At 52.2% G+C, this 24,794-nt stretch overlaps 1 protein-coding gene and 1 long non-coding RNA gene across 7 annotated transcripts in view; one reads left to right on the top strand and one right to left on the bottom strand.

Moving 5' to 3' along the window:
- Positions 1 to 24,794, bottom strand: part of BSN (bassoon presynaptic cytomatrix protein) — a 116,540-nt gene that overhangs the window by 20,610 nt on the left and 71,136 nt on the right. For 5 of the 6 annotated variants that reach the window (XM_009239006.4, XM_054550731.2, XM_054550732.2 and 2 more), the window contains exons 3-4: positions 8,300 to 9,184; positions 389 to 835 (exon numbers count right to left, since the gene is read on the bottom strand). In XM_009239006.4, coding sequence (XP_009237281.4) covers positions 389 to 835; positions 8,300 to 9,184 — 1,332 coding nt within the window. The remainder of the gene's footprint in view (positions 1 to 388; positions 836 to 8,299; positions 9,185 to 24,794) is intronic. The other variant, XM_063722485.1, reaches the window with a different exon arrangement.
- On the top strand, positions 8,689 to 12,247 carry LOC129058257 (uncharacterized). The gene is made up of 3 exons (XR_008523311.2): positions 8,689 to 9,832; positions 10,151 to 10,310; positions 10,655 to 12,247. It is a non-coding gene; the product is annotated as an uncharacterized LOC129058257 (long non-coding RNA).

Raw genomic sequence — 24,794 nt, forward strand, 5'->3', positions numbered from 1 at the left:
ATCCCAGGACCCTAGTGAAGAGTCTGTCCATTTCCCAAGGGTTTAGGGCCCACCACCCACACTATCTCCTTCTGGCCTTGAATAACCTGAAGGTTCCATGGCAAGCCCAAACCAGCCCTTGGTCTTCAAAGAGAAACTTTACTAGGTCAAAGGGTATCAAAACCCAGCAAAGCATCTGACAAGGTGCCAGACACAGCACCAGTGTAAAACTCAGTCTCCAAGCGTGCCAGAACCTCATCTAGACTTTCCTTCTACTGTGTCCCCTCCCTCCTGTGTGGCCCCAAGGCACCTGTCCTGAGCCTACAGCCTCAGCCACCCAGGGAGGCAAGCCTTTCCATAGACTGTCCTGTCTGAAAGCTAGGGTCTCTGGGAAGTGAATGGGACTGACCTCCGCCTCCCCACCCTTGGGGGCTTCTGGAACAGCCTTGACGACAGGGGTGGCAGGTTCAGCCCTCCTCACCCCACTCTTTACTTTAGGAGTCCCAGGGGTTGGGGTAGTCTCTGGAGGTGGCTTCGGCATGGGCTCAGCTTTAGTGGGAACTCTGGTCTTCTTTTCCTGGGCACTGCTTGGGGTCTTGCTGGGTTCAGAAGCCCTGAGGGGCTTGGCCTGGGGGCTGGCCTTGGTGGGTAGAGGGCTGGCCTTGGCAGGCAGGGGGCCTGATGGCTGGCCCAGCCCCTGTGGCCCTTTCTGCTTCAGAGGGGATGTTCCAGATGCACGGTGAGGGGCCCCTACAGGGGGCTGCTGTGAAGTGGGCGGCGGCAGGGGGGTCGGCTCTCCTAGGCTGCCCTCCAGTAGCCGCTTGGTTTGGCAGTTCAGACAGAGCCACTCTGTTTTCTGCAAGGAAATGGGAGAGGGTGTTGATGAAAATTAAAAAGACACTGAAGTCCTCAAATAATATTTCCATAACTATTTCTGTAACCTTAGGGAGGAGAGAACTTTCAAAGCATAACACCAAAGACATAAGGAGAAAAAGACTGATTGATTTACTGCCCCCAAATAACAAATTCCCCTATCCTTGAGATGAACATACACAAAGTCAGAATGCAAGTAACAACCCCAAAGAAGAGTACTTTCCTTAACCCACAGAGAACTTTTCACCCGGCCAGAAAAGGGGAAGAACTGTGGGGGACGGGAGGGCCTAGCCCTAAGCACAGGGGGAAGCTGAGGTCTCAATCTGAGGGAGCAAACGGCTCCTAGTGGGCTGGTATGGAGTCCAGCAGTTGAAAACCCTTGCAGAAGAGGAGTGGCATCCAAGCATGGAGCACTTCCTGGAGGCACTACGCTTCCCCTGCTTCCCAGCTCTCAGGTCTGACTCCATCCTTCCCCACACTCTTTCCCAGGTAAGGGCTATGCTAGAAAGGGTGCAGACTCCTGGGGCCAGGGGAGACTGTCTGGGAGTAGCCCTGCTTGGTGGAGGACAGAGGGGCTAAGCAGTCCTCCCTGCTCAAATCCCCAGCCCAAGTCACCTTGTCTAAGGCCAGCAGAGACCCTCAGGTAGAGGCCTCCTCCTGCCCCCAGGGCTCTGGACTGTTCCTCTGATGGGGACTATGTGTGGTGGCCCTTGGGTCAGGGGCCCTGCTCCTTCCAGAGCTGGACTGGGATCAAATTCTCAACCATCAGTCCACCACTCTCAGGATCCTCTACTGTTTCAGGCCCAGTGCTGGGGGCTGAAGACAGCCATGACTCAGCAGACAGACAGGAACTGGCATGCAGCCTTTCTGGAGCCCACAACCCCAAACAGGTCATTTACAAGTATGACACAGGTATCAGCGGTGAAGCCCCCAGAACACAAGAAGCGAAGTCCAAGTTTTCCAGCCCCAGCTGCTTTGTACAGGGGTAGGGTTTGGGCATCTCTGAGGCCTAAATGGGTGATTCCTGTAGCAGGTCTGAGGCTGACAGGGGCATGTCTCCCAGTAGTCTCCTCCAGAGTCAAGGCTCCTCCTTGGCAGGATTTGAAGTCCTTCCCTGGCCCACATGGGATGGAGAATGAGAGTTACAGTGGAGCCCAGAGCAGGGTCCCACAGACACCTGTGCCTGTTCTTATTCTGTGGCGCAGAGCCTTAGTGCTCCCTCCGTCCTGCAGGGAGCTGACTCATCCCAGGTGCCTGGACATACAGGCTCCCACCAGCAACTCTGCCACTGAGATGGACCATAAGAACCACGAGGTCACAGAGCCAGAGGACTGGAAAAGGAGGTGACCTTTGGCCCTTGCCACCCCCAGGAAGGCTAACAACCTCAGTACCCTCACTTCACATGCTGCCTCTGGCAGCCTTGGAAGCCTGGTACCCCCAGGGTGCCTGCCCTTAGCCTGGCATCCTAGGGCCACCATGGCAGATAACATGTCAATGATTCTGCCCTGGTTTGCTGTCCACAGAGAGCTACACTCCACTTCTCTGCTCTGGGCTTCAGCAGAGGCTAGGCTGGGCAGGTGGCAGGGCCTTGGTGTGTGTTGAGGGACAGGCCTGCTTCCCAGGTTGGTTACTCAGGGTCGAGACTGCTTCTCTCCCACTGGAGCTTCTGCTCTTCCCCGAGGCCCAACCCCATGCACAAGTCCCAGGCAGAGGAATGGGGCAGTGGCCCAGCTGTGGAAAGGGACCCTTTAGATGCCCTACATACATATACTCTGTTCTCTGCACAGCCCAGCCCTAACACCACTACTGACTCCCTTGAACCTTATCTGATGCTCAATGTGTCTCCACACAAAACCCCACAAGGCAGTAAGTGCTGGCCACTGGCCAGGCCCTGGGCTCACTTGGCCTGGCAGGGTGCACCCCCAGAGGTGCCTGGGGAGAATACAGATAGGTTGAGACCGAGCCGCAGATGAACAGGATATGGGAGAGCACAGAGCCTGATCCAGGAACCCTAGCTCACATGCCCCCAGCATCACCTGTGTACACAATGGAAACTCCCCCATGTCAGAAAGGACTGTGAGATGGCAAAATGACCCTGGAGAGATGGCAGGGCTATAGGCAGAGACCAAGAAAGAGAGCTCTGGAAATGATCAAACAGCCCCTTCCCCAGCCCTATGGTCAGCATGATGGGTTTAGGATCTAGGCCCAGTGGGCTGGCCCAAGACAATGCTGCCCTAACTCCACTTTGGAGCCCTGTGCACACCCATCTCATGTTAGGCCTCTCAAAGTTTGGTTATCTGCCCTGGCCCACCTTGGTGGCCTGGCAAACCCCTAACCCCATCTCTGGCCTGCAAACCCCACACAGAAGCAACAGTCTAAATGAAGCAAGTCACCTTGGAAGGGTGGTCTGGATGGAGGAGGCAGACCTAATGCTAAGTACTCTGACCAAATGCTGGAGAGGCCAGCTTGCCTGAGCCCAGAGGCCCAGCTCTCAGCAGAGATGTTACCTGTGGTCACATGCTCCCTGGGGCTTTGCTCCTTCATACATTTATTCACGGCGACAGCCAGGTTGCAGGTTGCCTGGCAGGCCCTCTAGCTCCTGGCCCTGCTATAGTAGGCAGTGAGGAAGGGAGAGCAGGCAGGAAGAGGCGTGTGAAGTAAGGGCTAAAAATAAACATTGACCTGGCTGCTGGAGGCCCTTCACAAGCCCTCTGGGAGTGGGGAAGAAGGGTACAGGGCACTGGGGCTGGTAGGAGTAGAGCCAGGGGAGACCTGGCCCAGGCCCAAGTCTTCTGGGGAATGAGAATCGGGTGGAAGGCAGGCCATGTAGAATCTCTGTGCCTGGGGGCTGGGACACAGTTGCTGGGGTCCCAATTCCTTTATTCATTCTATTCTCATTTTCTCCAACCCCAACATACCCCTACCTCCATCCCAATCGTTCATTCCCTTATTCTTCCGCTCATTTCCATTCCCCAATTTCAGTGTTCATTCCTCATTCAGCCATCCATTCATTGCGCAGCCCTCTCGTACTCTGCCTCACTCAGCCCATGCCAGCCCCAGTCCTTGGGAAAGTGCTGCCTGCTTACCCCTTTGCCTGGCCTCTTCGACAAAAGGGCAGGGGATGGATAATGGGGTGGCTCTGATGACTACTTCTGCCTCACTCCCTCTGTCCAGTTCCTTTCTGGGGCAGGAAGGTACAAATTCCCCAAGGACAATCATCACCTGACAGTGGGAGAGGCAGATGTGTATGCCATCAGATGGCGCTCAGTGGTTCAGGGCATCACTATTTAGGGTAAAGAAGGGGAAATGGGATGACTGAGTTAGTGGGGTGCCCTCTAGGCACGTGAGAGCTGCTGCCTTCTGGGACCACTGGCCATTGTGCCTTGTGAGCCAGGACAGATCATGCACTGTCTGCCATCGTCTGAATGAACCTGCATTCCACGTAATCTCTTCATGTGTGGAGCTGGCCTGCATGCCAGTATGGTTATGGTGACACCGTTCCAGTCAATGCCCTATGGCCAGCTGCCTGGCCCTAAACACCCTCAGCCCTGCTGCCAGACCAGGGGGCTGTGAATGAGAACTCCAGAGAAAAGGATGCCCAGGGGTCATCTTGGAGGACACTGGACCACAGGGATGGCCATCACTGGTGCTGCTATTCCTCTCCTGACTCTGCGACCCTGAGCCTCCCTGTTGCTGGACATGCCTAAGCTCCTTCTTTCTGGGCCTCTTCCTCCCATAAAATAAACCCACCATGGTGTCCCCAGTGTGTATCCTTGTAGCTGGGCTGTACCCCCCTCACCCCCCAGCACCAAATGTGTTCGTTCCCTGTGGGGCATGCCTCATGATACCAAGAGCTTACACCGGCCACAGGGTCCATCCACACCCAGATAGGGGCTCATGGGGATGCTTCCTTTCTCACACAGAGACCCCTCTTTTAGGATACTCCTCTTCCAATATCCTGGCTTAAGGGCTGACTGTGTCAGGCCTTGCATAAGCATCTGAGGTACAGCATCTCACCTGGTTCTCACGGAAACCTGAAAGGGAGTATCGTGGTCCCTATTCTACATAGGAGGCAACAGGACCTCTGGCCTGATGCCCCTGCTGCAACCCCTGCCCCAGTGAGCAAGCCCAGCCCCACGTGTCACAGGTGCAAGGGACTTTGCCCAGGGAGGCCCGACTTCTCAAGGGCACAGCTGGAATTTTGGCAATGATGATATAATAAGAGACTGGTAATGTTACTGTCACAATTCCAATTCAACTAATTTCTTCATAAACTCGATTTTGAACTGAAAGTCAATTAAAAATTAAGCCAGAGAGTACTATTATCCTTCCAAAAGACAAATAGGTAAAAAAAATTGGAATCAACAACTCTTAATTATGAAATGACTCACTAAATAGCACTATGGTTATTTTTTTCAAAGGAAAGTTCAAAAGGAAAAAGGATCCAATTTTACTCCCTCCTCTATTGTGTGCTCTGAACTCCCAATCTAGAAAGAAGAAAGATTTTTACAGCTCAGAAATGTTCAGGAAAAGTTCCAACCTATGGGGAAAATTCCCAACCCATTGGCCCAGATGGTTGACTGTGGCCTCAGGTGGAGTCCCAGGAGGTCTAACAGGGCTGTGGGAGCTGCGAGTGGGGTTCCACTGGTCTGTCCCTTCTTTGTGCACAGAGACACAGCACAGTCGTTCTTGAGCAGGCAAGGTCCAGAGAGAGACAGCCATGGCGGACCCACCCTTAGGACCTGGAGAAGGACCTGCTGGCCTTACCACCACACTCCCAAGGCAGAGTAAGTGTCTCTGGCAAGTGCTGAGAAATCAGAAACCTCTAACCAAGAACACACAAAGTAGGTCACAGGGAAGCACAAAATTGCTCAGGATGCCAAGTGGCCACTGGCTGAGGTGATATCCAAGACAGACCACAGCCTGGTTAGGGGCCTCAGTGAAGAAAAGCAATGCTGAAGGGATGGGGAACATATCAACACCAGCCCCTCACAAGACCCAAGGCAGGTGAAGCTGCACAGAGGTTTTGGTCATTGTGTGGGTAAGGGAGGATAAGGACGGAAGGACTAAGGCTGTGACCATGGGTAGGAGAGAGGCCAGATTCTTGTGACAGTGGGGAGGCAGAGCTGGCAGGGCTTGGTCCATAGAGCAGGTGCAGAGGTTAAAGAGGAGGAGGTGAGGATGACCCCGGGCTGCTGGCTTGCATCTCTGGTGGTGGATGGTGGTAGTCCAGGGAATCATGGGAGAGGCATTATGGCCGCCTATCCACACCTTCCCCAGAATAGCCGCAGGCCCTCTGGGGACAGTAGCATTGACAGGGAGAGCTATGAGAAAGGAGTTACAGAGACTTCATCACCCCTGACTGCTGTCAGGAGCAGCCTGAGCTGGGGATGAGGTAGGACCAGGACTAGGACCAGGACATCCCCCAGCTTTGCTTTCAGACCCATGGGACCCATGAGACCCCGTGGAGATGACAGTGGTCCTGGCTAAGGAGGGGGCAGTGGGGCAGGACATGGAGACAGCAGGAAATTGAGAGGGGTGTGATGGGGGGAACACTGGCTGTCAAGAGAGAGAAGCTCCAGGGTCCAGGAAAGCCAAAACCAAGCAGCTAATGAGAGGCCTAGGTCAGAATCCAGACGTTTCATCCAGTCAGCATGTGAACGAAACTCTTCTGTTTGGGCAGAATCAGCACTTCCCGTGGCCTGGCCCAGGGACTACCAAGAGGAACCATCAGGAACATTTATGCTCCTGGACAGAGACAGTTTTCCCCTCCCATTCATGCACATTCTGCTTAATAAGGAAATGTGGGCTGGGAGGTCTCTTGGGGACAGGAGTCCTCCAGGCCAGGCCAACTCAGAAGTCCACTGGGGCTCACAGTCGCTCAGTGTCAGTGTGCCCCACCTGACCAGCAGTGAGCTTGTGCCTGGAAGTCTCTGGGCAGAGCAGCCAGCTAGGGTTCTCCTGGTCTTGTGGTGACACCCTGGTACACCCCTTTCCCCGAGCCAGTGAGGCAAACTGTCGCCAGTGAGCCACCAGACCTAAAGCTTGGAGAGTTGGCTTCGTGGTGCCTAGAAGACCAGATGGGTGCCACATGAGGAGGTCAGTTGTCTTGCTCAGGGCTGCCCTTCCCTGCATATTGGAAAGTGTGGCCTTTGGTGGTCAAAGTAGTCTTCCTAGTCATGCTGGGGTCCCACGGGGACTCCTGTGGAGTCCTGGCCCAAGGGAAGTCAGAACAAGGTGCCACAGAGGCGATGGCAACATCATGCTCTCCTCTCTTGTCCCATCCTGGCCAGTGGTTGTTTGCACTCCGCACACCCCTGCGCCACTATCAGCTACAAATGGCTCAGCCCAAGAGACCAGAGGGCTCAGGTGGCTGCCCATGTGCAAGAGGCAGGGCCTTGGCTCGAACATCTCCTAACGTGACACAGCTGGGAAACACATTCACCTATCAAGACTGAGGGCACTCTAAGGAAGGAGACACACCAAGCTACGCCCAAGGCAGCATGGTAAGGGTCACATGGGTGACCCTGGGCCAGGGAGAGTGGGCCACAGGACTGAGGGAGGAGCAGAAGCAGCATCTGCTCCTGGCCCAGGCTGGTCTAGTTCTGCCAGGACACCTTCACCTTCTGAGCCTCTTGGGCTGGACTCCAGGCTTCGAGGGAACACTGAACCTTACACTGGGCCTCCTGCTCCCTCCTGCCTAGCGCTGCACCGTGCTCAGTGCCCTTCCCTGGAGCAGGGACTGTGGAGAGAATGGCCACAACCCCAGGTCTGTCTCAAACCTTCCTGTGGGAAAGAGGAGCATCTCTAAGCAACCCCACCAGCAGCTCTAAGGAGAGCCCAGCCCCAGCCTGGGTAAAATATGTGGACCAAAGGCTGTGACTTTGACAAGTAGACATCAACACTTATGACCTCAGAAGAGACAATCAAGGTTGAATACCACCTTGCTGGGCTGGAGCCTGGACAGTGGGACATGCCCTGCCCCATTGTGAGAAAGCCTCCCACCCCACCCTGAATGTGGGACACAACCCTCTGCACCATGGCCATTCGATCCCTACCCCTCTGAAGGTCACAGGTCCATGGCAGTATGGGACCTCAGGTTCTCCTATCTGAGCAGGGGAGGCTGGTGTCTTTCATCAGGGCCATGCCCATGGTAGCTGGAAATGGGGAGGCCAGCTCAGGGACTCTGGGATCAGCCTTAGGGCACTAGTCAGAGTCAGTAGGCACCATTACCCCCAACTCTTGAGTGAAAGTTAGTTCTGAGTAGAACTGGGGCCTGAGGTAGGGACAGGAAAGGGAATGCAGCCCTTTTGCAGCATTAGTTGTACAGGGGCAGCAGCCCCATGGCTGCTGCAGACCCAGAACTCTTTCTGGTTCCCATGCCACCCACTACCCAGGCCCGGCCTCTCATCAAGGTTCAAGGAAACATGCTTGGTCCAGCTCTTACCTCCACCAGGTGGGGTGTTGGGTTGAAGCCACACAGGTTGCACACCTGGAGCCTGCAGGTGGTGCATGTGTTATAGTTGGCTGGGCTCTTGCTGCCCACGTTGAGCTCAGCTTGGCACAGTGGGCAGGTGGCCCTTTCCTTCGGCATGGTCTTTGGCTTGGCAGCAGCCTTCGATGCTGCCTGATGTTCTGCTCTGCCATGCTTTGGACTGATTGTTCCCCCAGTTTTTGGCAGGGCTCCAGGTCCAGATCCAGGACCCATTCTAGCCCCAGGTTCAGTTTTGGCTCCAGGTGCTGGCCCAGGCCCGGGCCCTGAGCCCAAGGGTTTTGGGCCAGCCTCCTTGCTGGCATCATTGAAGACGATCTTAGGTGTCCCCTTGCTGGGGGCAGGCTGGCCCTGGGTGTCAGCCTCGGGCTGCACAGACATGAGGGTGCTCGCCTGGGTTAGCAGCGATGCGCCAAGGCCAAAGAGCTTACCAGTGAGGCCCTCCTGGGTCTGCTCAGCGGCACCAAGCCCAGCGGGCACTGCAGTGGCACTTTTGGCCGAGGCCTCTCCTGCAGGTGGCCTGGGCTCAGCTGTGGAAGGCTTGGTGGGTTGAGGGGGCTGAGGAGACACCCTCCCCACCTCTGGAGGGGCAGCTGCTTGGGCAGGCCCCGGCACTGACGTGGCCCTGGCTGTCTCAGCCTGGCGGGACCCAGGCTGTGGTCCTCCTGGGCCCCGAGATCTCTCTTGGTCTGGCTTCCCCAGGGCCTGTTTGGCCGGGGAGTGGGCAGGAGACAGGGCTGGGGAGTGCAGCTGCTGCTGGCTCTTGGAGCGAGGTGCAGTGGTCATGTCCATTCCCAGAGCCCTCTGCATCTGACAGTTCAGACAGAGCCACTCCTTCACCTGAGGAGAGAAGCAAAATAGTCAGCAGGGTGGCCAGGACTGGCGGTACTCATGGCCCAGTCAGTGCAGGCCCCACAGCAGCCAAGGCCACTCCTAGCACAGGCAGGAGCACCAAGCCCTGCTCAGGCATTTCTGGGCTGCCAGGGGGCAGGGCTGAAGGACAGATGGCACTCCCCTGCCCTCTAGGAGTTGCCAGGCATGTGAGACAGTGGAGGCAGTCCCATCCCCCGACCCCACCCCAACCACCAACCCACTGCCTGCCAGACCCTCCTGCTTGAGAGTCCTCCCCGCCACCCCCTGGCAGTGCCTCAGATCTGTGCACCCCAACCTCCTGCTTGGATGAACCCAATAGCCTTCCCCTGCTTCCCACTTCAGGCCATTTGCACATAGCAGCCAGACTGATCTTTTAAAACCTAACCCAAGAGGAAAGGCATGGCCCTGGAACAGTGCTTGTATGCAATGGGTATTCAGTAAAAACTTGCATAATGAATAAATAAGTGAAGAATAATATGTGGGAGAAGGAGGCATAGAGAATAAAAAGAAACCATGATTCCTATCCTGAAGGAGCTTAGAGTCTAGCTGAAGAAACAAGATACTACAGAATGAAAAATCTTGAGAACAAAATAAGTGAGGGTAAAGTAATGCAATGTAAGTGACTGATGTTAAGTAGAATTTTTAAAAGCCTTTTTTTTTCCCTTAAGGAAGATAGCTTTTTAAAGAAGTGGGATAATTCATGCCTCCAAAGCAAACGAGACATGTGCCGCTATCCATGTGATAAACACACAGTTTCCCTCTGTCATTAGCCCTGTGCAGGGATGGGCACGTGACCTGGCAAACAGAGTCAGAGTCCTCCACGTTATCTGGTAATGAACAATAGGAGAGAGGGTCTTTATTCCTTTTCCTTTGGATTACTAATCAGAAGGATGTAGCTTTGGAGCAGCAGTAGTCTTCTTTCCCAACATACAGAGAGACGCTAAGAATGACGTCCATAGATGGTAGGAGTCAACGAAAGGAGAAAGGAGTAGATCTGATGACTTCATTCCATTCCCTGGATCTGGCTATGCCCCAAGTCTACCCTTGGACTTCCAGTTACATGAACCAATAATTTTTCTCCAAAAACCCACAGGTAAATCAGAGCATCTCACCAATAGGATCAAACACTCTTAAGTGGATTTCCACCACACCTTGGGAACTCTTCAGCACAACCCTGTGACCCAACCCAGCCCCACTCCAGCCTCCCCCTCTCTCTGGTCTCTTTTCCTGCCATCTCCCCTTGGCTGTCTCACTGCAGACACTCTAGGCTGTCTGCTCTGCCAAGTGGTTCCCTGAGCTCATTTCTGTACCACGGCTTTTGTACTCCTTATTCCCTCTGCCCCCGGCCCAGCTTGTTGTATAGATTTCAGAAGAGGTATCATTTTCCCACCAGGGCCTCCTCTGGCCACACAATCTAAAATGCTCTCCTTTGGCCAGGTGCGGTGGCTCACACCTGTAATCCAGGCACTTTGGGAGGCAGAGGCAGGAGGATCATTTGAGGTCAGGAGTTCGAGACCTGCCTGACCAACGTGGTGAAACCCCATCTCTACTGAAAATAGTAAGAATTGGCCAGGTGTGGTGGCGAACGCCTGTAATCCAGGCACTTTGGGAGGCAGAGACAGGAGGATCATTTGAGGTCAGGAGTTCAAGACCTGCCTGACCAACGTGGTGAAACCCCATCTCTACTGAAAATAGTAAGAATTGGCCAGGTGTGGTGGCGAACGCCTGTAATCTCAGCTACTTGGGAGGCTGAGGCAGGAGAATTGCTTGAACCCGGGAGGCGGAGGTTGCAGTAAGCCAAGACTGTGCCGCTGCACTCCAGCCTGAGCAACAGAGTGAGACTCCATCTCAAAATAATTAAATAAATAAATAAAAATAAAACACCCTCCGGGTACTCTGTGTCAAATCACCCAGCTTATTTTCTCCATAGTGCTTATTCTTTCCCAAAGTGTCTACTGATTTGTTGTTTACAAGGTGTCTCCTGTCCCCCAAAGCAGCCCATGAGCTCTCATTGATAGGGTGTTCTCGGGGCTGCACACAACATGTGGTACAGAGCAGGGCTCATGCCAGAGGGGCTTGCTTCATTCATCCTGGCAATTTGGTCATGCAGGTCATAGCTCAACAAGGTGGAAGCCCTGAGATTTGGTGCCTCAATGAAGAGGCTCCTCCTCATCAACCAGAGCCGAGGCTGGAGGCCAAGGTTGTTCTCTGTCTGTGGTTGCAGCCAGAGGTTCTGAATGCACCCTACTGGCCACCCAGTAATCACCAGGGGAAGGTGCCATCTCATCTCTGGGGCAGAAGGCCCCTTTTATTTACCCGCACATGTGGCTCCAGCCCTGCTCTCTGCCTTGAGGCCCCAGGGCTACTGCTGCAGGTTGACTTGCCAGTTGGGGGACCTGGGCTCAGGTGCCTTATCCCAGCAACCCAAGGGCAGCAGCCAAGAAGAGGGAGAACACTGCACTTTGGCGAGCACCCCCTTGTGCCAAGCACCACATAGGGCATGTTCACAGGCATTCTCTCATTTTGTCCTCACAGGAGAGAAAACCAAGATCTGAGATGTTTTAGCAATGTGCTCTCAATGGTTCCCTGGCTAGGAAGTGTTGCTGCTGGCAAGATCAGCCCTGACAGCTCTGCGTAGCTCCTAAACCACAGCCTGGACAGCCTGGAGCCTGGTGCCTTCTGCAGTCCTGCCTCTTCCAAAGGCCAAGTCAGGCTCTAGAAGTCAGCACTGCAAACCCTGGCAGAGCCCCCCAAAGGCCAATCCCAGTTCTAGAAACTCTAAGAACAGTGATGCCGAGGCAGGGAGGTGAGAAGCCATCCCACTAGCTGGGAACCATTAACCCACCCAGATGCTTTTTAAGAAGCAAGGCAGGCTGGGCACGGTGGCTCACGCCTGTAATCCCAACACTTTGAGAGGCAGAGGCTGGCGGATCACGAGGTCAGGAGATCGAGACCATCCTGGCTAACATGGTGAAACCCCGTCTCTACTAAAAATACAAAAAATTAGCTGGGTGTGGTGGCACATGCCTGTAGTCCCAGCTACTTGGGAGGCTGAGGCAGGAGAATCGCTTGAACCCGTGAGGCAGAGGTTGTAGTGAGCCGAGACTGCACCACTGCACTCCAACCTGGGCAACAGAGCGAGACTCCGTCTCAAAAAAAAAAAAAAAAAAAAAGAAGCAAGGCAGCTTTGTCTATGTTTGGGCAGAGAAAGCCAGAGAGAAAACAATTTCAGTCCCTGAACCCAGTCTAAAGACCTCTTTAGAAAGGTCATTCTTGGGAGGGAGGGGCTTATTCCCATCAAAGTTGGAGTTCCCCAGAGCAGGCCATTTCTACTCATCCGGAGAGGGACCCTGGAAGGGGATTACTCCCCAGAGAGGAAGCTCAGCCTCCGGCCCAGGGTGGCAGCCACAAATTCAGTTCTTCCCGTGGGTGCCCAGCCCACACTCAACGTCCCATCTCTCTCATTCACCAGGGCACTGCAGCATGCCCTGAGGTGAGACTTCTTCCTGGGAAAGGGGATTTAGGAGGTAAGGCTTCTTATCCTGGGACTTTGGGGTGACTCTCCCTGGGGTTCTGAATCAGGCTGAACAAAGGCATGTGCCAAACCTCCTGCACTCACCGCCAGAACTTTCCTTTCCCCAGCCTCCGTCATCCAGGCTGTGGCACAGGCATCTCACCTAAAATAGAACTTCTCCAAGAAAAGGCTGAAACGCCCCTCAGTGACTCATCGCCCAGATGGGTGCAGCTATTTCTATCCAGCCTCTTCCAGACGGTAAGGAACCTTGACCGCACCCTCCCCACAGCCCCTCCCAGGCTCAGGCCCAGCATGCAAGGCCTCCTAAGGAGGACACTGGCTGAGGGAACTCTCTGAGGCCAGCAATACATCCCCCTCTCTGCCTACCCCACAGATCCCCAGGAGTTTCCTGGGAAGAGCCCAACCTCATTCTCTTCCTCCATACTGCAAGGCCCCTATCCCCACACTCAGGGGGATGGAGCCTGTCCACGGGTTAGGGAGAGAGATGATGGCTGTGCACCCCAACCCACCTGCCCACCCAGACTGGGTATTCATGAATAGTTCTGTGGCAGACTCCCCTGGCCTGAGTGCCAGTACAGTTAGAGCCTTCCTTAGCTGCACACAGTGATGCCTCCTCATCAAGAGGTTGAACCCAGAAGGCTCCCTGTGGCTCCTAGGTCCTCTCCAAGCTGGCTCTCCACCAGAATCAGAGGGACTAGCCTTTTACCAGTGTGACAAGAAGCCTCAGCTAGGGTTCTGCTGTCTAATACCTCCAAGATCCTGATCTGGCACATGGGCAGGAGATGTGCAGGCTACCAGCCATGAGCCTCATGTCTCAGGAGCCTTCCTGGGGCTACCCTAAGGTGGACAGCTCTGCTGGACATTAGCTTTGAACGAGCTGACTGTTCTTGCTAGCAAGGAAGCCCATCTTGCCATCTCCAAGGTCTGGTAGGGACCTCCATGGAAGCCCGTGCACCCCGGCCCAGTGGGGGTCTAGGTGGCAGTAAGGATGGGAAGGCTTAGTGCAGTACAAGGTCAAGAGGTGGTTTAAGAGGTGGGGGAAGCAGAAGCTACCGGAAGCCTTCCTACAGGCTTTGCAGGGAGCCACTGCCACCTGTCTGCTAGGGACTTGGAAACATAGGACCCTGTGGGCTCTGTAGCTGTGAGAGGACTTTCTCCCTAAGAAGAGTCTTTCTTAGCTGCTTCCTTACTCAAACTATTCAGTGTGCAGAAGGGCACCTAAGGTGGCACTGGCCAAGGATGCAGAGCCTTGGGGCCCAAGCTGGAGGCTATATGAACTCTAAGTTGAATGAGCAGCTGTGATCTGTCTGCAATGGTCACTCCCTGCTAATTCCTCCACTGGGCTCTGGAGCAAGGAGGGCAGTTCTGGGAAGAGCTTCTACATCTTCGCTGCAGGAACACTGGCTGCACAGAGTGTCTCAGCCCTCAAGAGTGGGACTCAAGCCTTGCTTGCCATATCTGGCCCCAAAGGATGCTCACAGGGTGGAGTCTACCTCACGGTCACCTCCATGGCTGTCAGGAAGCTCTGAGAGCCCCCCGAAGTCACATGTTCTCTTCCCACTCCCCTCCTCTCACCCCCCAGCAGCAAGGAAAAGGAGGGTTGCAGACGTCACTCAGCCTTCTTCCTGTGGAGAGCCCCAGCCCTACCAGGGAGAGCAGGCATTCAGTGTTTCAGATCACTCAGCACTGACATCACGCCTGATGCCGCATTTATGCTTTCCATTTTGGTACAAGTTGAAACATCACAGAAACAGCTCATAAAGGAGCCCTCCCTGCAGGTGCCAAATCTAGAGGTTCCTGGGAGGGCCCCACTGGCCAGTGTGACTATATGCCTTTCTGGGCTATGAGTCACTGGCCAGGTCTCAGCAGGAGGAATATACCTTCCCACGCCCCCTGGACAACAAGGACAGACCAATGTGCAGAAGGGCAGCTAAGGTGGCAGCTGAGAGGGAGGGAGTCAGGCCTAGCCTGGATACTCACGCTGGTACAGCAATAGACATGTTGCCTGCCCCATCTAGTACCTTACTGTCAGATAGCTGACCTCAGGCTTAGGAAGCAGGTACCATAGGGTCCCAGTGGGCAGGGTCACACTGATCCAGAGCTGGACCAGCCAGGGAAGGCCTGTGCCAATCTATCAGAGCCCTGAGGAAGGTCTTGGGAACCTGCCCAGCATCTGAGGTCAGGATCTGGGGAGTGGAGGCTGAACCTAATCGCACCTGGGGCTAGAAGACCTCACTGGCTTGGATCTCCACGAAAGGGAGAGGATCCATCCCCTTGCTGATCCCTGGACACATCTGTCTCTCTGCTCTCAATATCTCTTAACTCCTCCCACACTGCTCTGGACAGCCTCTCCTCCCCACCCAGGATGATCCGGTGTACCCTGTAACACACCCCATCCATGACCAGCCAACTCCCCTGCACCCTCCCCATACACACTCCTCTTAGTCACCAGTAACCCTCTCCAGGACAGGCTGGACCCTTGGACTAGCCTCAACTTCCCCTTAAAATCCCCAGGACCCTTTGGTTCATGCCCGGCTTCCCCTCCTGGCTTCTGCTGCCCTCCCTCCAGGCCCCTTTATCCTGGCCTGCAAGTCCTTGGCCCTCGCCTCTTAAACTCCCGCTAAATGACTTCCATGGTCACTCCAGATGACCTGCAACCCACATGGGGCTGAGCTGCAGACCACTTCTCAAAGCTCACCGACTGGAATAATTAATTGCTGTACATTGCATTATATGTAAATTTTAGCTAAAAAAAAGAAACCTTAAATAAATACTGAACTCTAGTTAATGATACGCTTGAAGTGCTTAGTGGGAAGTATACTGATATCAGCGATATACTTTTTTTTTTTTTTTTTGAGACAGGGTCTAGTTCTGAAGTGCAGCGCCATGATCATGGCTCTCTGCAACCTCCACCTACCAGACACAAGTGATCCTCCCACCTCAGCCTCCCGAGTAGATGGGACTACAGGCACGGTGCCACCACACCCAGCTAATTTTTGTATTTTTTTGGTAGAGACAGGGTTTCGCCATGTTACTCAGGCTGCTCTTGAATCCCTGGGCTCAAGCAATCCTCCCACTTTCGCCTCTCAAAGTGCTGGTATTACAGGTGTGAGCCACCATGCCTGGCCCACTGCAATGTACTTTGACATTCAACAAAAAGATGGATGGATGGATGGACAGACAGAAGAACAAATAGATGGTAGAATGGATACGTGATAAAGCCAGGAGAGGAGGGGTTCATTATAAATCCAGATAGTGGCTTTGTGGGTGTTCCTTGTATAATTCTTTCAACAATTTTGTAGGCTTGAAAATATTCATAACATGAGGTTGGGGGTAAAAATGACTTGTCGACCTGGTTGTTCTGTTTTGCTCCACCTAGCAAGGCATCAAGAGCTCCTGTGATGGGCTCTTGGCAGTTGACTCCCCACTACTGCTCAGATATTCTCCCCTCCTGGATCCCATGGCCCTCCACTTGCTGGCCTTTCTATTCTTCTTTGCTTATCCTTGCCAGCCACCTTTGCTGGGTTCTTCTCAGTGCTGGGGAGCCCAGATCCTGATACCTCTTCTCTCTGTCCACATCTCTCCTATGGCACTTTAAATGTCACTATATGCTTTTGAATATGAAACAAAAGTCTCCATCCCAACCTGCCTGCTTCATGCCAGGGTCTTAGATTTGTCAGGCACCTTCAACTTGGCAATGGCCCAAACAGAAAAATTCCCTGTCTCCATCTCCTACCCTCCACATCCAATCCAATTCTGTCTGTTTAGCCACCCAAACACACCAGGAATCTATCATGGCTCTTCGCAGTCATCATCACCACTACCCCAGCCTCAGCCTCAGCCCCCTCTGCCACTCTGGCTCCCAGCGCCCACCCGCTACCCCTACAGGCTGTTCTTCACATAGCAGCTGGGGGGAGAGGGGTGTATATACATGTGTGTGTATGTGTATGTGCTGTTTTATTGTATATGTATATATATGCACACACATATATAGTGTGTGTTAAAATAAATATTAAATTGCCATTTTAACCATCTTAAAGTATACAATTCAGTGGCATTAATAATTCATAATGTGTAACCATCACCTCTGTCTATTTCCAGAGGGTTTTTTAAATTTGCAGTATTTTTGACCGGACACTGTGGCTCACGCCTGTAATCCCAGCACTTTGGGAGGGTGAGGCGTGTGGATCACTTGAGGTCAGGATTTCGAGACCAGCCTGGCCAATGTGATGAAACCCCATTTCTACTAAAAATACAAAACTTAGCCAGGTGTGGTGGTACATGCCTGTAATCCCAGCTACTTGGGAGGCTGGAGGTAGAGGTTGCCGTGAGCCAAGATTGCATCACTGCACTTGAGCCTGGGTGACAAAGTGAGACTCCATCTCAAATGAACAAATAAAAAAAAAAATTTGCATTGTTTTTATTGTGGTAAAATATACATAAATTTACTACCTTAACCATTTTTAAGTGTACAGGTCAGTGGTATTATGTTCATAATGCTGTACAACGATCACCACCATTCATCTTTGTAATTCTTTCCATCTTGCAAATCTGAAACTGTACCCATGAAACTCCCCATTCCCCCTTCCCCTAGCTCTTTTTTTTTTTTTTTTAAGGCAGAGTCTTGCTCTGTCATCAGGCTGGAGTGCAGTGGCATGATCTAGGCCCACTACAACCTCCGCCTCCTGGGTTCAAGCAATTCCCCTGCCTCAGCCTCCCAAGTAGCTGGGACTACAGGCATGGGCCAACACGCCCGGCTAATTTTTTTTTGTATTTTAGTAGAGACGGGGTTTCACCATGTTGGCCAAGATGGTCTCGATCTCCTGACCTTGTGATCCACCCACCTTGGCCTCCCAAAGTGCTGGGATTACAGGCATGAGCCACTGCACCCGGCTTCCCCCTTCCTCCAGCTCTTGACAACTACCATTCTACTTTCTGTCTCTGTGACTTTGACTACTCTGACCACCTCATATTTGTCTTTTTGTGACTGGCTTATTTCACTTAGCATAATGTCCTTAAGGTTCATCCATGTTGTATCATGTGTCAGATTGTCCTTCCTCTTTAAGGCTGAATGATATTCCGTTGTGTGTATGTATGTATATACATATATTTTGCATATTTGTTCATTTGTCAATGGGCTGTTGGTTGTTTTCACATTTTAGCTATTGTGAAAAATGCTGCTGTGAACATGGGCGTACAAATATCTCTTCAAGACCTTCCTTTCAATTCATTTGAGTGTATACCCAGAAGTGGAATTGTTGGATCATATGGTAATTCTATTTATAATTTTTTGAGGAACTGCCATACTGTTTTCCAGAGTGGCTGTACCATTTTACATTCCTAAAAACAGTGCACAAGGGTTCCAATTTCTCCACATTCTTGCCAACATTTATTTATTTATTTATTTTTATAGCAGCCATCCTTAACGAGTATGAGATGGTATCTCACCGTAGTTTCAATTTGAATTTCTCTAATGATTAGTCATGTTGAGTATCTTTTCTTTTTTTCTTTTTTTTTTGAGACAGAGTCTCGCTCAGTTGCCCAGGCTGGAGTGCAGTGGCGTGATCTCGGCTCACTGCAATCTCCACCTCCCAGGTTCAAGCGATTCTCCTGCCTCAGCCTCCTGGGCAGCTAGGATTACAGGTGCCCACCACCACACCCAGCTAACTTTTGTATTTTCAGTAGAGACAGAGTTTCTCCATGTTGGCCAGTCTCGAACTCTTGACCTCAGGTGATCCACCCGCCTCAGCCTCCCAAAGTGCTGGGATTACAGGTGTGAGCCACCACAGCCGACCTATGTTGAGTATCTTTTGGGGAGTTATTGGCCATTTGTATATCTTCCTTGGAGAAATGTTTCTTCAAGTCCTTTGCCCATTTTGTTTTTCAGAGACAGGTTCTAGCTATTTGCCTAGGCTGGTCTCAAACTCCTAGGCTCAAGATACCCTCCCACCTTAGCCTCTCAAGTAGCTGGGAAGACAGGTATGTGTCACCACACCTGACTCCTCTTTGCTCCCCCCAACTTTTTTTTTCAGACACAGTCTGGCTCTGTCACCCAGTAGTGCGATCTTAATTCACTGCAACCTCCGCCTCCTGGGCTCAAGCGATTCTCCTGCCTCAGCCACCCGAGCAGCTGGGAGCACAGGTGCCCACCACCACGTCCGGCTAATTTTTTTATTTTTAGTAGAGATGGAGCTTCACCATGTTGCCCAAGCTGGTCTCAAACTCAAAGTCCTGGAATTACAGGCGTGAGCCACTGCGCCTGGCCTCTTTGCCCATTTTTAATTGGGTTTTTGTTTGTTTGTTTATTTTTGTTGTTGAGTTGTAAGACTTCTCTGTATATTCTGGATATCAATCTCTTATCAAATATATAATTAGCAAGTATTTTCTCCCATTCTGTGGGTTGCCTTTTTACTCTGTTAATAGTGCCTTTAGATATAAAAAATTTTTAAATTTTCATGAAATCTATTTTGTCTATTTTTTCTTTTGTTGCCTGTGCTGTTGGTGTCATATCCAAGAAACCACTGCCAAATCCAGTGTTGTGAAGCTTATCCCCTATGTTGTCTTCTAAGAGTTTTATAGTTTTAGCTCTTATGTTTAGGTATTTCATCTATTTTGAGTTAATTTTTGTATATGATGTAAGGAAAAGGTCCAACTTCATTTTTTTGCATGTAGATATCCAGTTTTCCCAACACTATTTGTTGAAAAGATTGTTCTTTCCCTACTGAATGGTCTTGGCACTCTTATCAAAAATCATCTGACCATATATGTGAGGGTTTATTTCTGGGCTATGTATTCTACTCTATTGGTCTATATATCTCTCTTTATGCCAGTACCACACTGTTTTGATTACTGTAACTTTGTAGTAAGTTTTGAAATCAGGAAGTGTGAGTTCTTCAGCTTTGCTCTTCTTTTTCACAATTATTTTTGCTATTTGAAGGACCCTTGAGATTGCATCAGAGGGGTGTTTTAAATGCACACCTGACCTTCCTACTGCCACCTTCCCAAACCTTGGGAGTGCATCAGGAGACCCCAGCAAGCCCAGCAGGACCTGCATGCCTTCTGGTCCTGTCCTGTGGTACAGCTGTCCTGGACCTTTGCTCCTGAACCCTCACATGGACCAAGCAATCCCCTCAGGCCTCCTCTTTTTCCAACTGCCTCCCATCCAGCAGCTCTTACATTCTACAGCCTAATGCTCTCTCTTTGGAGAAGCCCCCAATAATTTTTTTTTTTTTTTTTTTTTGAGACAGGGTCTTACTCTGTCATCCTGGCTGGAGGGCAGTGGCATGATCATGGCTCATGCAGCCTAGATCTTCCCAGGCTCAAGTGATCTTCTCACCTCAGCCTCCCAAATACTTGGGACTACAGGCATGCAACACCATGTATCTTTGCACCATGTATTTTTTTTGTAGAGATGGGGTTTCGCCATGTTGCCCAGACTAGTCTTGAACTCCTGGGCTCAAGTGATCTGCCCACCTCAGCTGCTCAAAGTGTTGGGATTACAGGTGTGAGCCACCTGCCCAGCTACCCCCAGGAATCTTGTCTCAGCATCGTACCAACAGCACCCCCCATAGCTCTCCCCTCCTTGACCCCAGATGTGATTGTGTGTTTGCTTGTGTGGTTCTTGGTGGCAGTGGTGCCTCCTGCACTGGCCTGAAGGCTTCACAGAGCTGGGCAGCACATCTGCTTCATTTCTACCTGTTTCTCCAGTGTCTGGGACAGTTCCCGGCCATCAATAGGACTGAAAAGCACTGTGGAGGGAGGCAAGGACAGGAAGAAGGGAGAGGGCTGCCCTCTGACTCAGTAGGTTAAACATGCCTGTCCAGGCCAAAGGCTGAGCAAAATAAAGAGTAGAAGCAGCAAAACCGACAGGTTACCAGCCAGCAACTGGGAACTTTACCAAGATTTCCTGGTCCCTGCCTCTTCCTGCCTCTGGCTCTCCTTCCATCACCTCCCTTTCCTGCCTCCTCTTCTTGTGCCTTCTTCCACTTCTTCCCACTCCTACTTTATTTATGGATTTATCTTTTTCTCTGCCATTTTTACTGCATTTTCTTTTTATTCTGTTTCCTTTGCCCTTAGATATGAAAACAAGTGTTTTAGGAGTAAAATTTCTTATTTTCAGATCTGAATTAATTTTATATTCATTCTTAGCTTAACTTATGGCCCTCTTCCATAACTAAAAGGTAGAATTCCATGCCTGTTGTCTCCTCATGGCCCCAGTGGCTGTGGCCTCCACCCTGCAGTGGTCCAAGCAAGTAAGTAGGCCGAAGGTCCTGTCTTCTGGGAACATGGACCACTTCGGGGCATGTACTAAGCAACAGGGCTGGCTGCTCCAGAGTGACTGAAGTTTGGAGAGCATTTCTCTATTGACTTGGAGACTGTTTAGGTCAAAGTGGCTACTCTAAAGCAAACTGCCCACTCTAAAGCAAACTGCCCAAGGACTAGCTATTTGGTGGGAGAAAGGCCTCCTGGAGGGCCTGCCACTTCCATTTTGTTTGGAAGTGAGCGTTGGAAGACTGGGCGGACACCCTCCCGGGCCCAGGGAAGAGGAAGACACCTTTACCTCCCCTCAGGACACTGCTGGTCCCATGTCCTGAAACCTGCTCCTCATTCCTCTCTGGCCCAGGTGGCAGTGTGGCCAGGAGGGAGCAGAGGGAATGAGACAAGGCTGCTGGCTACAGCAGAGGGATCTGTGCTGAACTCACAGCACCACCCCCGAGCCATCTGGAGCCCTGGCCCTTGCCGGAAAGCAGTGGGAGGCAGGCAGGGGAGAGAGAGGCTCGGAGCCACTGCACTGTCTCCCTCCCTTCTCCATGCCGCCCACCCTGGGAAACTGCGTAGGCTCATGGTTTGCCATTTGGGTAGGAGTTGGGGATGGTATGGGTTAAACATCCTTGGCTTGGCCTCAGCAAAGTCCAGACCTTGGAATGGGTGAGGGAAGACCATGCTTACTCCTCTGTAGTTTTCCTAGAGAGGCTTTTAAGTAATTCTCACTAGAGCAAGGGTGGTGGGAGGCAGATGGACCACCTTGGCCTGGAAGGCTGGGGATGGGGTGGCAGCCCTGCTGCTCACCACAGGGGCAGAGGGTGGGCCCCTTCACTCTAGATGGTGCTCTGGGAGGATTCCGCTGATCAGACTGGAGGCTCGGGCATGCAGACAACCCTGCCTCTGTACCACAGTCACTCCTGGGATGCTGCTCTGAGGATGAGGACAGACTGGCATCTGGAGGAGCTCCAGGCCAGGATGTGCTTCTGGGGCTGCTCTGAGTGGGGTATGGAAGTCCCTGAGAGGCCTATAGAAGCAGGCTATGCCTGCCCCAGGCCACAGTTCATATTCCCCAGCAACTCACTCCCATCCCCACTGCCCACCCCAACTGCATCTTCCCATCTTCTACTTAGCAGGCTCAGGCCCATGCATTGTCTCCCACCCCCAACTGTCAGAATAGAAGCCTAACAAGGGCAACACGGGCCACCCTTCTGGTGCAGAAAGGGGTGGCAGGCCCACATGTAAGTCACTGAAGAATGAAGAGGTGGACTCGCAGGCCTGAGCAGGCATGGGCATTAGCAAAGCCACTGATGCCAATCCCTGGACTCCTGCTTTTCCTTCAGAGAAATCTGACATTCAGGAAATTCAAGTATTTGTCCAAAACCCCACATCTACAGAGAGAAAAGGAGAATGGTCTTCCTGCCTTCTCTTTATCAGTGAGGACTGAATGCTAACACCTCTGGCCCCCTGGCATCAGTGCATTGTCAGAGGGAGGGTCTCTTGCGGGTAGTGAGAAATGTTCAGGCCTCAAACAGAAACACCCAGTCTTTCTCTGTGGTTTCGGACAGGTTGAATTACTCGCTTGCCCTGAGCTACCAGGACTGGGGAAATCCGGAAAGAAATGGCCTCCACCAAGAAGAGTATCTGGGACTGCCCTATTTGTTCTGAACCAGCTTCAGCCTTAGCAAAATGGACTATGGATGGGGAAAATGAGGCTGCAAATCCCTGGGGGAAAGCTGGAGACCAAGCCACTGGTCTAGGTCCACAGCTCTTTTGCTCCAGAACAACCCAGAATAAGCCAAGACTTCCTAAGGGACTGTGCTCTGAGCTCCTTCCCCAATTTCCATGCAGTCTCAACATGCTCTAGGCACTCAGAAACCCAGCAAACTACATGGGCAGGCCTCCTGCTCTCTGCTGGATGGGCAGGCCTCCTGCTCTCTGCTGGATGGGCAGGATGGTGAATACCATGTCTGTCTGTGTGAGTGTAGTAGCCCTCCAGCAGCCTAGGGCTGACAGGGGAAACTTGGGTCCGCTGGCCAGAAAAACAGTGATTCCAGATCTCAGACACTGCTTCTAGCCAAAGGGAGTTGACTGTGTGTAATTCCCATCACCAGATCTCATCTGCTGTTTCTGCAGCACTCAGCTAAAGTAATAACTCTGACTGATGCCATCATACACAAAAACAAAAACACCAAGTCCTGGTGACCACTGCCCAGTGGGGCCAAGTTCTTTCCCTCCTTTCTGTGCATTTGTCCTCATGCAGCCATTCGGCACAACTGTTCAATCACACTCCAGATCTACACAGCAGCTTGAGTTCCAAACCAGCCAGTGAGTCTCTATTAGTGACACACATGAACAAAGTTCCATTTTCTGTGGTCACATTTCAAAGTTCCAAGCACAGTTTCACTAGTCGTCTTGGAGACACCCTGAAAGCCTCCATGTCACTTGTGTGGCCCACGTCCTTCTCTGGGACTGCTATATCCCTCTGTCCACTGGGAAGCTGAGGAACAACGCATCCTGCCGACACGCCCTGGACACAGCACCCAGGCTGCCGGACCTCCTCAACCAGGCTCAGCATGACTATACTAGCAGCTCCAGGCATACTCCCCAGCCCACACAGGGTCCCCAGGACACTCTCCAGTGGCCAGTGTCTGCAGTGCATCTGCGCTGGGACTGGCAGTACCTCTACCTTTTTCTACTCTGATTGGGCCACTCCTGGGAAGTGAGGAACTGAAAAAGAAAGTGAGTTTCCTGGAAAAGGTCACTCTCTCTGACCCCATCACCCAGACACCTAACTTCAGAACCAGCCCCTTACAACATGCCCAGAATCTCGGGCCAGGCAGGAGTTCAGCCCAGAGACACCAGGGCAATCCCAGCCTTCTTGACTGACATAACATCAAGTTAGAAGTGGCCAGGACAGATGTAGTCTGACTAGGACAGATCTAACAGCAGGTGTGTGAGCAAAGCCTGCAAACCTGTTTTCTCATCACATGGAAGCATGACCAGGAAGGTGAACCTGCTCTTAGCAAAGTGACAAAGAGCAACTGCACTGTTTCAAGAATTATGCTTTGCCACCCCTCAGGAAGATGTACCAAGGATTATTTTTCCTTGACAAGAACACCACTGAAAGCCAACTCTGGAGAAGCAAAGGTTCTACCTGAAAACCCCAGCAGAAAAGGGTATTCACCATGTGTGAACTTGGAGAAGGGACCAGGTCAGCAATTCCCAAACTGGGTGCCATGGAACAGCAGCTCCTAAGATGTTTTGTGAAAGCAAGTCTGGGAAAGGCTGCCAACCATAGCCCTGTCCTGGAACTCTGTGATGCCCCTCAGGACACTGAAAGTCCTGAGGAATCTCACAGCAAAGAAACATTTCATTTGTCCGGCCCAGCATTTGTTTGAAGTATTTGGCTGAGACCCACTCTTCACCAAACACTATGGATCTGAAGTAAGTGTGAGGCCCCATCTTCTCCTGGCCCTGAGCCTCAGCTTCCTCCCAGCACAATGAGGCAGATGGACTGAGTGTCTCCAAGGTCTTCCTACTCTGCTGTTTTTCCAGGCACAGCCAAAGGCTGGTTCCCTTCCCACCTCATTGAAGGTCCTGGGCTTGGAGAGCCTATAGGCAGGGGCCATGGTTTGGTGAGGAATGGGATGCCCACCAGGAGCTTGGGGCCACCATGTGTGGCTCTTCTTTATCCCCACCCACCTCACCCGGAGTTGTCCAGGTGCTGTGCTGCATCTCAAGGGCGTTAGAACCCAGAGGGGCAAGGCCAGCATGAGG

The sequence above is a fragment of the Pongo abelii genome, chromosome 2 (assembly GCF_028885655.2).
Source record: "Pongo abelii isolate AG06213 chromosome 2, NHGRI_mPonAbe1-v2.0_pri, whole genome shotgun sequence".
In the NCBI taxonomy this organism is placed as follows: Eukaryota; Metazoa; Chordata; class Mammalia; order Primates; family Hominidae; genus Pongo; species Pongo abelii.